This window comes from Lepus europaeus, chromosome 1, assembly GCF_033115175.1.
Source record: "Lepus europaeus isolate LE1 chromosome 1, mLepTim1.pri, whole genome shotgun sequence".
In the NCBI taxonomy this organism is placed as follows: Eukaryota; Metazoa; Chordata; class Mammalia; order Lagomorpha; family Leporidae; genus Lepus; species Lepus europaeus.
The window spans coordinates 171,782,810-171,798,178 of NC_084827.1; the positions used below are offsets into that span (position 1 = coordinate 171,782,810).

Genomic DNA, 15,369 nt, shown 5'->3' on the forward strand with positions numbered 1-15,369 from the left:
TGGCTGCCTCTGTGCTATGGTTTGAGGACCAAGACATTTTTTCCAGTTGAGTGTGTAAATACTTTGCTTTAGTGCTCATGACTAAAATTCTTGTGTTTGTGATGAATTATTCTCATATCAGGCTTGGGGTATCAGCTAAGAACATAGTGAAGCCCCAGGCTTACTCTGATTCCAAAACTTCCAAACTTCTGTTGAGCTTGTGTAGTTATGGTCACAATAAGACACTCTGATGTATTTGAAGGTGGATCTCTGCCACTGATGAGAACACTCAGATGTGCCTTCTTCCCCCAAAGCCTGGGCTTCCTTCTGCCTCTGTAGCACCCCTGGGTCAGGTATAAAGTACCACCATCCTGGGACCGGGGACTACCTTCCCTGTCCAGTTCTCCCAACCTCTGCAGGTCTGTTTCTTCTCTCAGGATGTAGGTGTGCCATGGAAGGTGAAGGTAGCTGATTTATAGAGTGGTTACCAATAGAAAGTTAACAAGCCTCTTAAAATAAGCAGTATACTGGAGCTTGCACTGTGGCAGGTTAAACCACTGCCTACAGTACCAACATCCCACATGGGCGCTGGTTCAAGTCCCAGCTGCTCCACTTCTGATCCAGCTCCCTGCTAATGCACCTGGGAAAGCAACCCATGTGGGAGACCCAGAAGAAGCTCCTGGCTCTGCCCAGCCCGGGCTGTTGCGGCTATGGTCAACCTCCCTTAATCTCTCTGTAACTCTGCCTTTCAAAATAAACTAAATAAATCTTTAAAAAAATAAGCAGTATATCCTTTTTCATCCATAGAAACTTCTCCCCCCTTTTTTATAATATTGAGAGATACTCAGTTTTGATTGAATGAAATCATACTCCCTTCTTACAATTTAACAAATGAATGCCTTTATAGAGTTTGAACAAAATTAACAGGCACTGTTGCAAGATTTATCTGTCCATTTATATACATTTCTTGGCCTGTACACTGTATTTCAATAAAACATTTTTTAAAATTGTAAATGAGGGACTGGAGCTGTGGCTCAGTAGGTTAATCCTCTGGCTGAGGCGCCGGCATCCTATATGGGCTCTGGTTCTAGTCCTGGCTCTTCTGATCCAGTTCTCTTCTATGGCTTGGGAAAGCAGTAGAAAATGGCCCAAGCACTTGGGCTCTGCAGCCTCATGGGAGACTAGAAGAAGCTTCTGGCTCCTGGCTTCTGATCCACCCAGCTCTGGTTGTTGCGGCCTTTTGGAGAGAGAACCAGCAGATGGAAGACTTTTCTCTCTGTCTCTCCTTCTCTCTGTAACTCTGCCTCTCAAATAAATAAATAAAATCTTTTAAAAAACACCTGAAAATGAGATTCAAGATTGGCTAACAGGTTAGGGTTCCAAATTGAAATTTTCCCCCATGTTATTTTATATCTACATGATTCACTTTGAAAGTTGGCTTAGGAAGTTTCAAAAATACTGTTCTTTCATCCTTTTCTCTTAAATTGAAGTTATTCTTCTTTAAATTGACTATGGTCTCTTCTTTTTTTTCTCAAACTACCATTTTCTTTGAGATTTCTAAAACTAGGTGAAAGGTTTTATTTAACCCAAACAGCATGAAATGAATACAATTCTGGGGTGAGTATGTAGGGAAAGAAGAGCATAATTCTTTCCATTTCCCCCAGGAAATGGGAAACCAGTCCTTTATTTTTTATCATCAGGTTACACATACTGTGAGGCAGATACGCTTGATGAGGATAATAACTGTCCTGACGGCACAGGTGTATGTGTGGTGTGTGTGTGTGTGTGTATACACATACCTGTGTGCTGTGACTTTCCCTCTGTATGGGGGTGTGTGTGTGTGTGCTGGCTTGAGCAACAATTTGGCTGATGGGAGTGAGTAGCAGTGCTGCTATGTCTGCAGAAGACTTCTGGCCATTTCTGTCTCTCAAATATGCCTCCCTCATGGCCTTGTAACTCAGAGACAATGAAAATTACCTGTGTCTGTCCTGCATGTGGTTTTGTAGGACCTCTTCTCCTGTAGATTGCTGCTGTAGTGGGTGCAGTGCATTGGTCTGGGCCTCATGTGTGAGTTGCTGAAGTGCCACCCTCAGCTTCATGACCACCACATGTCAGTGATTACTGTAAGTTAAAGATCTAGGGGGTTTCACTGCCTCCTGGTGCTCTTGACAAAACAGTCCTTCCACACTTGACTCATTCAGTCAGTACATGTTTGAGTACTTGTCCTGTGCTAGGCATTGTCCTGGCTGTTTGGAATACATACGTGAAAACCACCCATGCTCCTGGAACTGCCATCAGGCTCTTTGATAACTTTTCAGTTGCACTGCTCTGGAGTGAAGAGGCCCTCCCCCAAGCAAGGAGGGATCTTCAATAGCTTGAATTTTGGTTTTTTTTAGCTTTTAATTTTGAATAAATTATAGAAAAGACACTATCATGCCCTCAGGATATGTGTGTGCACATGCAAGTGACAAACAGACAAGTGCAGAAACACTGGTAGCTCCCCAGATGGCTGGGTGCATGCTACAATAAGGTTGAAGCAGCAGCCCTAAAGGAAGGCAGGATAAGGAAAGACCAACTTTTCAACTGGAGCATCATTTTTATGACAGGTGTGGTTCAACTTAGCCTTGTGGTAATCTGTGAGTGATTGGGATGTGTGGGGATGGTGTAGTAGATGATGAGAGTGGAGGAAAGAGATGGGCAAGGCCAAGTGTTGGCAGATCTTGAATGCACACTAGTGTATTCTGTAAGCAGAGCCAGTGGATTTCAGAGAATGGCAATGATAGGCTCTGTCCCCTGTGTTAGGAGGAAAGCTGATGACAGTGTGTAGGATGCACTGCAGAGCAGGAGCCTGGCAGCAAGGACACCAGCTGTATTATTTCCTTTAATTCATTCTTTACTCATTCAAAGTAGATTCATCTGGGGGCTAGCTTTGTGCCTAATGCTTTGCTTTTCATAAAAGTCTTGGCACACATCAGGGAGCACTGGAAGCATAGCTGTGGTGGGGGGAATGGAAAGAGATGAGACGCAGCAGGTAAAATGGAGCGAGACCCCAGAAGAGGGTAATTTAAGGTGTTGATGGACATACGTGAATGTGTGTGTGTGTGTAAGTGTGTAGATGGTGGGAGGCAGCTGGACGTTGAGGTGAGGTGCTTAGAGAATACATTTTTAGGTGTTTCTTCCTCTCAGGCTTTGAGGTCGTTCAGCCAGTGAACTCCACAGGGGCATCCCAGGCCACAGCTGAGCTGGAAGTACCCCAGGCCCCTAGAAGTTTGGCCACTTTGGTAAAAATATGCATTTAAATCTTATAAGCAAACACACATCTTAGATGCTGGTTTAAGAGGAGTGAAACCAGTTTGATACCCTAACAGTTCAAGTTTGAAGCTTTTTTTTTTTTTTTTTTTTTTTTTTTGCTTTTGCTGAGTGACTGAAAGGTCACTTTGCTTTTGCTGAGTCTCACTTGTTCTTGCTTCGCCTGTTAGCAGTGTACAAAATGCAGCCATGTGCTCTGCTCTGAACTCCGATAGGTATCATGTGGCAAGGACACCAGAATGGCTGCGGAAGTCCGGATTTAATTCTGAATGAAGGAAACTTTCGTTGATACTTTATAATGAGAGGCACAGAGAAAATGGAAGTAGTTTAATGGCTTGTGTTGACCAGTGCTTCCCTGCTCTGATGGAGCCAAAGGGCTACTCTTTGTGCAGCAGGGGCGTTGAATTAAACATGCGGTGGTGTTGTTATTCATTGTACCTTCCCCACCCCCCCCACCCACCCCACCCCCCACCCCCCCCCCCCCCCCCCCCCCGTGTAAAGTAGGAAAATGTTGTCCTTTGGATTGAGTTAAATGCTACTCAGCATAAAAGATGTGGTGTGGAACAAAGCCTTCAGACTGTGGCTAATGAGAACAAACACTCAGAAGGGGTCTCCTTCTCTCCCAGGTCTTCCTTTGCTGGGCACCTGGCCGGGATTCTTGTTGGACTGATGTATACTCAAGGGCCTCTGAAGAAGATGATGGAAACATGTGCAGGTACAGAACAGAATGTCTTTGGCATGACAACCAGTTGGAAGCACGTCTTAATTTTATTGTAAATAAAACAATCCCACATCTTCCTGTGTTTCAGCGTAGGAATTCCCTAAGATGCTAACTATTTAAACCAATAGATGAGCTGGCTGGTACAGTTCCTCACAGTGCTCCAAAAGAGATGGTGCAAATCCAAATCTTAAACCTGAGCTTTTTTGGAGGAACAAATATCATTATATGTTTTTTACTGTTAGTTTTAATTCTACCCACAGAAAACCACAATTTCCTCAAAACTGTAGAGAACTAAAGTAGCTCTAAAAAAATACACCCTTCCATAATGTTCCTTGAATTAATATATGTGCAAGACAGAGTTAAAAAAGGAAACCAAACCTGGAAGGAAGCTCAAAAGCAGTATTTGAAAGACTTCAGAATGACCGCTGCGTCCTTGAAGGTTGAGACAGATATTCATGCCTGGGCAAACCAGCCTGTTACAACTTGAAGCTTGGCTCCTGTTTTTGTTTTTGTTTTTCGTTTTTTTTTTTTTTTTTTCTTTCTTCTTTGTTTTTCCCTTCATACTGATGCCTGGTGAAAATATTTTATTTTGAAATAAAAGCACTTTTTTACACCTCTTAATTTAAAATGCTATACTGGTTTTGACTTGTAAGAAAATTGTTTTGCAAACATGTGTTTTATAGACCATGCAAGTTCCAATATTTCATCTTTTATTCATCGGAAGTCTTCTGAGACTATTTTACCTTTTCTTGAACCATAAATAATTTGTTTTCACAGTTTGTGCCAATGACTAGTATTCTTGCAAACCATATAATATTCATGATATTAGAAAGCTTTCCACACCACACAGGCACCTTTATTAGTAGGCTGTGTTGCCTTTTGGCTGATTTCTACAGGCTGTGTGTTATATCTGTGCTTGTCTATTACTCTGTTTCTAGTGTGTGTGCTTAGAGGAGGCAGCAGGAGTTTCACTTATGGAAAATGTCTAGTTTTATTATATTTTACATGCAATTTAATTATACAAATCTAGTGGGGAGTACTGATAAAGGGGGAAAATGACTCTTAGGCGTTTAATGCTTTGTCATTGTTGTGTGTCTCAAGATTAAGTGGTTAGTAAAGCTTTCTGCAGATATGTTATGAAATTTAGGCAGGTGCTTTGTTTAATTTCTAAAGAAGGCTTTTTCCACAATTATAACACTTAAACCCTTAGTTTTCCTTTTTGAACCGTTACCTGTTTTCTTTGGAGACATTTTTACAATCACTCTCAGTAATACAACAGAAAATATGAACGACTGAAGGAAACATTCAGTGTGATTTGCCAACGGCCTGCAAACTCTGCCTTTTCCCCTGGTGCAGACAGGCAAAGGATCCAGAGTGAGCTGAGAACTGCAGTGACACAGGAGCCCCATGGAAAATGTCCTGAGCACATGGAGGCTCTGTCTTCTGCCTCCTGGGGAAGAAGGGGCAGGGTCCCCCATACCCCTCCTCTCTCTTGTCATTCTGCAGTGTTGAGTTGACTGTTTATAGGGACAAGAAATTACATAGTCCCTTATTAGAAGGGGAAAGGGCATGGCTCTCCTAATGCACTTGTTGGGAGAGGGTTCTCTTTATAGTCAGAGCAACACTATTTGTACAAAGATATTGAAGCCCAGTCCATCTTAAGTCATCAGGAACACTTAAGTGCCTCCAGTGAATTTGGATTACGCTTTCATTGGCCCCCAAACACATACTTTTCCGTATAGATCTGGCTTCCAAACAGTTGTTTAGAATTTTTTTTTTTTAACAAAGATCTTCCAAATTGTTGGAAAAATCTGTGGAGCCCAACGACTGCCATTGAAATGTTTGTTTCCTTCATCTTTAGGCATGTTTTCCTCCAATATTGGTTACCCAGGACAGCAGTACTACTTTAATAGTTCAGGTAAGTATAGTATTTCATTTAATAAATTGTAATTTTTTAAAAAGTTAGAATTTGTTACTGTAGAGCTGACTAAAGATAATACTGCTTTAAGTTGCAGTAGAGAAGCGTACAGGTTTGTAATTATGCCTACCACATGCCTGGAAGCCAGATGGAGCAGTTACCTATGGAAGATATTTGGGTGGATTAGTAAGGATGGCCAGGGTAGCAAGTAATGCTGACATCAAAAGTTGTGTGATTGGTATGAGGTCTCTCAGGCACAGTAAGATTCACATGAGACCCAGGTTCCTTGATTCTCAGCTCATGATTATACTGCTGGAAGGGTGCTAGGAGTTGATTTCAGGTATACAATTCTCCAAGGACCACCCCGCCTACATATTCAGGAAGATGCATGCTTACTCCAAGATGTTAAGGTAAGCATTCCTCTAACAATTACCATGTGACTTTAAGGGAGAATGTGTTTTTGTACACGACTGTGTACATAGGTAGAAAGGACTTTCTGTTAAAAGCATATAACCCTTTTGAAATTAAGTCCTTTACATTCCAGCTTGGGTCACCTACACGGTAGTATCCTGGGCCAGCACGAGCCGATGGGTATTAAAGAAGCCATAGGCTAGGCCAGCGCTGCGGCTCAATAGGCTAATCCTCCACCTGCGGCGCCGGCACCCCGGGTTCTAGTCCCAGTCGGGGCGTCAGATTCTGTCCCGGTTGTTTCTCTTCCAGTCCAGCTCTCTGCTGTGGCCCAGGAGTGCAGTGGAGGATGGCCCAAGTGCTTGGGCTCTGCACCCGCATGGGAGACCAGGAGAAGCACCTGGCTTTTGGCTTTGGATCAGCGCAGTGTGCTGGCTGCAGCATGCCAGCAGCAGTGGCCATTGGAAGGTGAACCAACGGAAAAGGAAGACCTTTCTCTCTGTCTCTCTTTCACTGTCCACTCTGCCTGTCAAAAAAAAAAAAAAAAAAAAAAAAAAAAAGCCATAGGCTATGCAACTGAATGCACCCTACCCAACTCTGCCACCTAAGTTCATATATTGAAATTGAAATTCTAAACCCCAAGATGATGGCCTTAGGGATGGAGCCTTTGGGAAGAAATTACGTCTTGAGGGTAGAGGCCTTTATAACAGCAACCCTTTTGGCCATGTGAGGACACAGTGAGCGTTAGAATCTGCACTACCACCAGAGGGCTGTCACCAGAACTGGCCGTGCCAGCTCCCTGATCTTGGACTTCCATCCTCCAGCACCAGGCGAAGTCACTGTTTGTTGTTTGAGCCCCCCAGTCTGTGGTTCTTTACTATAGCAGCCCAGATGGACTAAGACACTTACTTAGCTTAAATGGAGGGTCAGCATTCTTTTCTTTAGAGGGGCAAATAATTAATGTTTTAGGTTCTAAGGGTTTTGTTGGCCCTATGGTCTCTGTTGCAACAATTCAGCCTGTCCTTGTAGTAGTATGTTAAACAAGTGGGCATTGCTATGTTCCAATAAAACCTCACTCACAAAATAGGCTCTGGGTTGTGTTTGGACCATAAGTAGTAGCTTATTGACCCTGACTTTAAAAATATAAGTAGAGGAATTATTATTTTAAAAAATATTTATTACTTTTTACTGTATTTCCCCTGCCAGGGTTCTTAGCCATAGATTAGTCTACACAGTACTATTTTATGAGTATTCTTTTTCAGAGTGCCAGAGCAGCCACTATGAGAGGGAAGAAGAGCCACTGTTCCTGTCTCTGCTTTATAATCTAGGAGCAGAAGTGCAGGCACTGCCATACGTTTGAAAGACCAAACAGCAGAAACAAATAGGACTAATTATGCTGTGGGAATTAAATGGGGATGCATGATGTTGATGGTATCAAATAATGGGATGACAGCTAATAATGCTAGTATTTATTGAGTTTTTCCTCTGTCTCCTTCTCTCAGTCTCCACCCCCCAAGCTGTATTCTGAGACTTCTCAAGTCAGGGAGCCTGCTGTGCCCTGCTGTGTCCTTGCTTCCTGTGCTGCAACCTAGAAACTGCCTCCAGGCACCTTTCCTTTATTTCCTGTCTCAAGGATCAAAAGTCTGAACTACCTCTTGTACAGTGTCAGAACATTATTGTTTCATATGTTTTCCCCTGCCTTCTACTTAATTTTGGCAGGAAGGCTAGTGCTGTCCCTGTTGCTCCTTCCTGGCAGGCAGGAATCCAATCTAGGAGCATGAACACAGTGGGAAACAGGAGGTCCTACAGAGGAAGTGGAGTGCTGGTCTTGATGGATGAATAGACATTATGGAAAGCAATGGGAGCAAAGGGTTTTCCAGGGGCGAGGGAAGGAAATCGTATTTGGAATTGTCAAAATGTGCTGGAGAGCCTCTGATGGATAACCTTCAAGCTACATTTTCTACATAGTTCTGAAGTCTTGAATCATGATTCTCAACACTGGCTGGATACAGGAATCACCTGAGCTGCTGTTCTGGCATATCCATGCCTTGAATTCACCCCAGACCATTGATATTAGAATGGGGGTAGAGGCTGAGCCTTTGAATTTTTTTAAAGCCTCCCTTGTGATTCCAATGGGACGAGGAACTGAAGCTTAGGTGCTTGGGGTTTCCTAGGCTCAGGGACCTCAGAAATGAATGCTATTGCTGCTCCCAGAAGAGGCTTCGCTTCTGTGGATTTTACTTCTGATTTGGATGCATACACTCCTAGAAACTTGGTCTCAGTGCAGAGGTTAATTGTTGGACAGTGCCAGCTCACCTGCTTCTACCTCTGGACCCACCTGAAGAGAGAGGGTTGATGAGTAGTTATAGACAAAGCTGATAAGCACAGTCATTTGGAAGAGCACTTTTGGTCACTGGTTGTAAGGGCAGGTTCACAGCAACTGCAGTGTGACAAAGTGTTCTGCCTTTGTGACTAGGAAAAGCTGAGTTGGGCAGGAAGGCTGTGATGATTCTATCACCCATCTGGTTTCTCTCTTCCTGTTGACTTTATTTTTCTCTCTGAGGCAAGGGATATGGTATCTAACAGCTTCAAGTTGCTGGACAAAAAAGGATTTCTTTTTTGATTGAGTTTTTAAAATCTCCAGAACAGATAGCAGTGTTCTTCTGGGCAAAGAGAATAGTCAGAAGATACCCATGCACAGACATGCCATAAACCATCACAGATTAGCCAGTCCCAAAACTTGCATGTCATCAGGGAAATTGAGGCAGAGAAAAGTGAAGTCATTTGGCTAAAGTCACAGAGGTGGTTAGTGCTAGAACTAGAACAGGATGATTCCTAGCCCTTGCATTTTATGCTGTACAGAGACATGAGATGGGCACTTTGCCAATTTAACCTTACAAAATAGGTAATTCCATTTAGTGTCTTCTCTCCTACCCCCCTCCATTTATTTAAAAAGAGAAAGAAGAATCAGGGAAATGTGCTCCTCACACAGCACACAGGCCAGAGAATAAAAGACAGAAATAAAAGTCCCTTTTACCTTTCTTTCCTATCCTCTGTAAGATTACCACATTTATATTCCTTCCTCTGAAGTGATTGGATTTCTTCAAAGGCAGAGCTGCATGAGGCCAGGTGGCCATGCTAACGGTCATCTAGGGAACTTTTATGAAAGCATATGTATCTCTTACAAGTAATGATTTATTCTTAATATGGCTGTCCCTAGCTGGAAAGTCTTTATAGGTCAAAGAGCCTCATGAATGTTTAAAAAGCTGTTACCAATTTTTCTAATCTTGCTGGTGTTTCTTGATCTCCTTTGCCATCAAATCCTGGTATGTGTATGAGTAACAGATGGAGTGGTTTAATAGAATAATGATAACCAGAATTTCTTTTACTACAAAGCCAACCTATATAGCAGAAAAAAGTACATTAAACTAATATTCATCACAGTATATAATTTAAGCTTATTTGCCTTAAGTGTTTGATTGTTAGGTTTTTCAAGGAATGTTTGTTAAGAAGATTTAAAAGCCTCTGATTGAGCCAGTGGAACAGCTGTAGAAAATTTTTCATCCTAGGAGGCCTGTTTTCATTCTGATAGATATTGCTGAGATCTTTGGGCTTGTTGATGATTCATGATTGATGATATGGAACCTTTAACCACACCAGTCTTTTTGACTTAAGGCCCCAAAACTTCCTGCTTCTCTGTCCCCATGTTTTGTCTGACAAGTACCAAATTAGATTTTATAATATTCAGATGTTTAGAGTTTTCGGCTTTATTTCATTAAAGCACTGCCAAGTTGTTTTCAAGTAGAAATAACATGAAGAAAAATGTCTTTCTGTATCAAGAAAGTGTTGTTCCCAGTCTCTGCAAACGTCCTTGGCAGTTAAACTATGGATGCAGGTAGTGTCTGAGTGGATGAGCATGCACACAATTTGAATTATCTTGTGTTTTGAATTTTGGGTGCTGGATAGGTGGAAATGCTGCTTCCTTCACAGAATGACTTTCCACAGGGGCACCAAGTGATAATGAGCCATGTGGGAAATTACCCAAGGTGCTGTCTGTGTTGCAGTGAAATAATTGGCCCTCTCAGGGAATTGGGCGGTCTCTGTAGTCAGAGATTGCTGAAGCATCCCGTGGTATTCAGTGACTTAACCATAAATATTCTATTAGTGTTTTGCAATGGTTACCCTTTTCTTTTGTTCTTTGTGAAGTAGATATATAAATTTTGTGTTTGACCATTCACCCTCACATGAAAGGTCATTTCTTGGAGAGGAGAATAGAAAGCAATATTCTTAATTAACACTGCCACAGTCTTCCTTACTCTCAGGGTAAGAAACTTACTGGTGGAGTTTCCCAATCCAGTAGTGGGAGCTGAATTTTTCTGATAATTCTGTTGAGTAGAGACCAATTAGAGAAGGAATGTGCATATTAAAGATTGTTATTCAGATTCCCATTTGATCCTAAACCTTTGCAAGGATTTGGAAAATTTACTTATCTCCTTCTCATGTTCCAAATATCAAATTGCTAATATTCCAACATGAAAAATGAGAAGAATATGGAAGCTGGGTTATTGGAGATAATAAGTCCTCACTAATTTTTACTGCAGTAGGAACAAGACTTTTCACAATTAGCCTTCAGAGTCCTCAACACTTATTTATGGTTACTTAAATAATTTTCCAATTTCCAGAACACTCAGCAAAGCAGAACCAAATTAGAAGAGTTTCGTAATAATCAAATTTGAAATGGGCAATATACTTGAATGGACACTTTTCCAAAGAAGTTATGATAATGGCCAGCCAGTAGATATTTAAAAAGATGTTCAAGGCCGGCACCGCGGCTCACTAGGCTAATCCTCTGCCTTGCGGCACTGGCACACCGGGTTCTAGTCCCGGTCGGGGCACCGATCCTGTCCCGGTTGCCCCTCTTCCAGGCCAGCTCTCTGCTGTGGCCAGGGAGTGCAGTGGAGGATGGCCCAAGTGCTCGGGCCCTGCACCCCATGGGAGACCAGGAGAAGCACCTGGCTCCTGCCATCGGATCAGCGCGGTGCGCCGGCCGCAGCGCGCTACCGCGGCGGCCATTGGAGGGTGAACCAACGGCAAAAGGAAGACATTTCTCTCTGTCTCTCTCTCACTGTCCACTCTGCCTGTCAAAAAAAAAAAAAAAAATGTTCTATATCACTAGCCATCAAAACCACGAAAAAATATTCTTCAAACTCATTAGAATGACTGTAATTAAAAACACAGATAACAGCAAGTGTTTGTGAAGACACAGAAAAATTAGAATGCTTGTATGCTGCTTGTGGGGATGTAAAATGGTACAATCACTTTGGAAAACATTCTGGCACTTCCTCAAAGAGTTCAACAAAATTGCCATTTAATCCAGAAGTTCCACTTGTAGGTTTATACTCAAGAGAAATAAAAGCATATGTCACAAAAAAACTGGTTCACAAATGTTTGTGACAGCATTGTTTATCATAATCAAAAGATACAGATAATCCATATGTCCACTAACTAATGTGTAGGTAAAATGTGGGCTATGTAAACAGTGGAATATTATTTGGCCATAGAAAGATTCATGACACATTTAGAAGTCTTGAAAACATGCTAAGTAAAATGAACCAGATATGAATATATATTATTTTATTCTATTTGCATGAATTATCCAGAATGGGTACATTTATAGAAATAAAAAGTAGGGGTATGGGGCCAGCGCTGTGGCATACCAGGTGAAGTCGCCGCCTGCAGTGCCGGTATCCCGTATGGGCACCGGTTTGAGACCCCGCTGCTCCACTTCCAATCCAGCTCTTTGCTATGGCCTGGGAAAGCAGTGGAAGATGGCCCAGGTCCTTGGGGCCCTGTGTCTGAGTTTGGGACTTAGAGGAAGCTCCTGGCTTCGGATTGGCACACTCCAGCCATTGTGGCCAATTGGGGAGTGAACCAGCAGATGGAGGACCTCTCTCTCTCTCTCTCTGCCTCTCTTTCTATCTTTGTGTAGCTCTGACTTTCAAATGAATAGATAAATCTTTTTTTTTTTTTAAAGTAGGGGTAGTGGTTTTTTAGAGCTGAAAAGAATGGGAGATAGAGAGATATTAACTAAAGGGTACATATTTCGTTTCTGGGATGAGGAAAGTGTTAAAACTTGATTGTGGTAATATTAGTACAACTGTGTGACTATGCCAAAAACCATTGAGTCATACATTTTTAGATGCTGAATTAATTGTATGGTTTTCCAATGTTTTAGACTGTTTTCTATTATTATAACAAAATATTTAAGACTGGCTAATTCATAAAGAATAAGGGTTTATTTAGCTCATGGCTTTTGGGTGCTGGCATCTTGTTGGATCTGATGAGGGCCTTCTTGTTGCATAACAGCTAATGTAGTGAGCATCATTGTTCCTCTTCTTATAAAGCCACTAATGCCATCGTGGGGCCCAACCTTAATGACCTTGTATAATCCCTATTATTCCACAAGGCCCTATCTCCAAGTAATATCAGTGTAAGACTTTGGGGATTACGTTTCTAACATATGAATTGTGAGGACACGCTCAAACCATAGCAGTCAATTGTATCTCAACAATGCTGTTAAAAAACATCATCAATAGAAAAATAATTTAAATAAACACATAATTATATTAGCTTATCAGCTGAAACTAGAGTGTTTTATTGTCATTTCAGGGCTTCTGCAAAAATGAAGATAGAGTGCTGGTAATTTTTATGAGAAATAAGCTATTTCCCTTTTAATCTTATATTAAGGAAGTATTTTATCCATGACCAATACAAAAATTCTGAATATGAAATCTCAACTAGGTGCTGCTGTGCAGTGTTCCTGTTCTGGTTTTGATTGTGCTTTTTTTTTTTCTATTTTCTTATTAAAGCCATAACTCAGTCAGGTACTATGTTGGTTGATATGGAAATGCATAACACAACATAGTAAAGGTTAGGAATTTTCATCAATAGCAGAAAACATATTAAACATTTGAAATATCATCTTCATAGATTATGATATTGAGAAGAGAAAAAAATAAACAGACTATAACTTCTCTCTCATTATTCCAGAATAAGATTTATCATCTTCTACAGGAAAAAACTATTTTCCAAATGACTTCTGTTATTGTTGGCAATTAAACTGACAGGAAAGCTTGATGGAATTATCTTGCAAAAGTGACTTTTTCTGTCTTACTGCTCTTCATTATTGCGATATCTGAGTTTGACACATAAAGCATTATTTAATGATTGGTTTATTTCTTCTCTTTTATCTAGCAGATTTTTTTTTTTTTTTTTTGACAGGCAGAGTGGACAGTGAGAGAGAGAGAGACAGAGAGAAAGGTCTTCCTTTTGCCGTTGGTTCACCCTCCAATGGCCGCCGCGGTAGCGCGCTGCGGCCAGCGCACCGCGCTGATCCGATGGCAGGAGCCAGGTGCTTCTCCTGGTCTCCCATGGGGTGCAGAGCCCAAACACTTGGGCCATCCTCCTCTGCACTCCCTGGCACAGCAGAGAGTTGGCCTGGAAGAGGGGCAACCGGGACAGGATCGGTGCCCCGACCGGGACTAGAACCCGGTGTGCCGGCGCCGCAAGGCGGAGGATTAGCCTGTTGAGCCACGGCGCCGGCTTATCTAGCAGATTTTTAAATATTTATTTATTTATTTATTATGAGAGGAAAAAGAGGAGGGAGGAGAAGGAGGGAGCGGGAGTGGAGGGAGGGAGTGAGAGGGAGAGAAAAAGAGAGAAAGAAACATCCCTCAAACGGCCACAACAGCCTGGGGCTGGTCGGTCTGAAGCAGGGTGCTAGGAACTCATTCCAAGTCTCCGTGTGGGTGGCGGGAACCAAGTTACACCGCTGCCTCCCAGGGTCTGCGTCAGCAGGAAGCCAGAGTCAGGAGTGAAGCTGGGTATAGAATCCGGGTACTCTGATTTTTGGAAAGTGCCATTCACCAAACTGAAATTGTGGCATAGCAGTTTATCTCAAAATACTTACTACATTTGCATCCCAAATGGGAGTGCCAGTTCAAGTCCTGTCAGTTCCACTTCTGATCCAGCTCCCTGCTAATGTGCTTGGGAAAGCATCTGAGGATGGCCCAGGTACTTGGCCCCTGCCACCCATGAAAGAGACCTAGATGGGGTTCCTGGACTCTGTTGGACTTGGTCTAGCCCTGGTTGTTAGGGCCATTTGGTGAGTGAACTAGCGATAGAAGATACCTCTTTCTGTTTCTCTCTTACTCTGTAGCACTCTGACTTTCAAATAAATAAATAAATCTTTTTTTTAAAAATTGAAGCATGTTCATAGAGACTACAATGTCTGATAAGAATTATGATCACAGAGACAGACATTGGCTAGTGCACCTCGACCTTGTTATTACTCTCTGAAGTATAATTCCTCACACAGAAATTTTATATTGTATGTGTTAAACATTGGTCTGCTTCTCATTGTTTGGGGGCCACAAGAAAGTAAGGGTTTATTGACTGGTGTCTTCAGTATTTTCTTGGCTCAGGTTAAGACTTCATCAAAAATATTCTGAGTACTGAATAGCTCTAAGCTGAAAGAATTCACTCTGTATGTCCGTAACTCCTTCCAGCCCTTTTCCAAGACCTCTAACCACCTAAATTAATATTTCCTTTTCTCATTAGCCCATCAGAATTTGTTCGTGTCAGTTCCCTCCTGGGCCCCTGAGGATAGAATAGTAATGAGACTATCATTGCCCACCCTCATGGAGATATTCTCCCTAGGTCATCTTTTCTTATTTTGAGGACTATTATTATACTCAATGACATGAATTATATGCATGTTTTTGCTAACACAAAGCAAAAGTGTGAAACAGAAGAGCAGTCTGTAGCTGTGTTCTGTAAGCTGTTCATTCTGCTTCCAGGCTACTCGGGATATCAGGACCATTATCCATACAGCAGGCCAGGTTCCTATGAACAAGCACCAAGGGACTATGATGTGTACACGGCAGGACTGAGTGAAGAGGAGCAGCTGGACAGAGCATTGAGAGCCAGCCTCTGGGACCGAGGTAGGAGTCTTACACCCTTCAGTTATTTTAAA

The 15,369-nt window shown here is 42.1% G+C and overlaps 1 protein-coding gene across 5 annotated transcripts in view; it reads left to right on the forward strand.

The window, feature by feature from the left end:
• RHBDD1 (rhomboid domain containing 1) overlaps window positions 1-15,369 on the forward strand; it is a 212,931-nt gene that overhangs the window by 75,528 nt on the left and 122,034 nt on the right. For all 5 annotated transcript variants that reach the window (XR_009865986.1, XM_062193005.1, XM_062193014.1 and 2 more), the window contains exons 4-6: window positions 3,915-4,003; window positions 5,871-5,927; window positions 15,194-15,337. Coding sequence is in view for 4 of the 5 variants with exons in the window: in XM_062193005.1 (XP_062048989.1) it covers window positions 3,915-4,003; window positions 5,871-5,927; window positions 15,194-15,337 (290 nt within the window). In the remaining variant the exon portion in view is untranslated. The remainder of the gene's footprint in view (window positions 1-3,914; window positions 4,004-5,870; window positions 5,928-15,193; window positions 15,338-15,369) is intronic.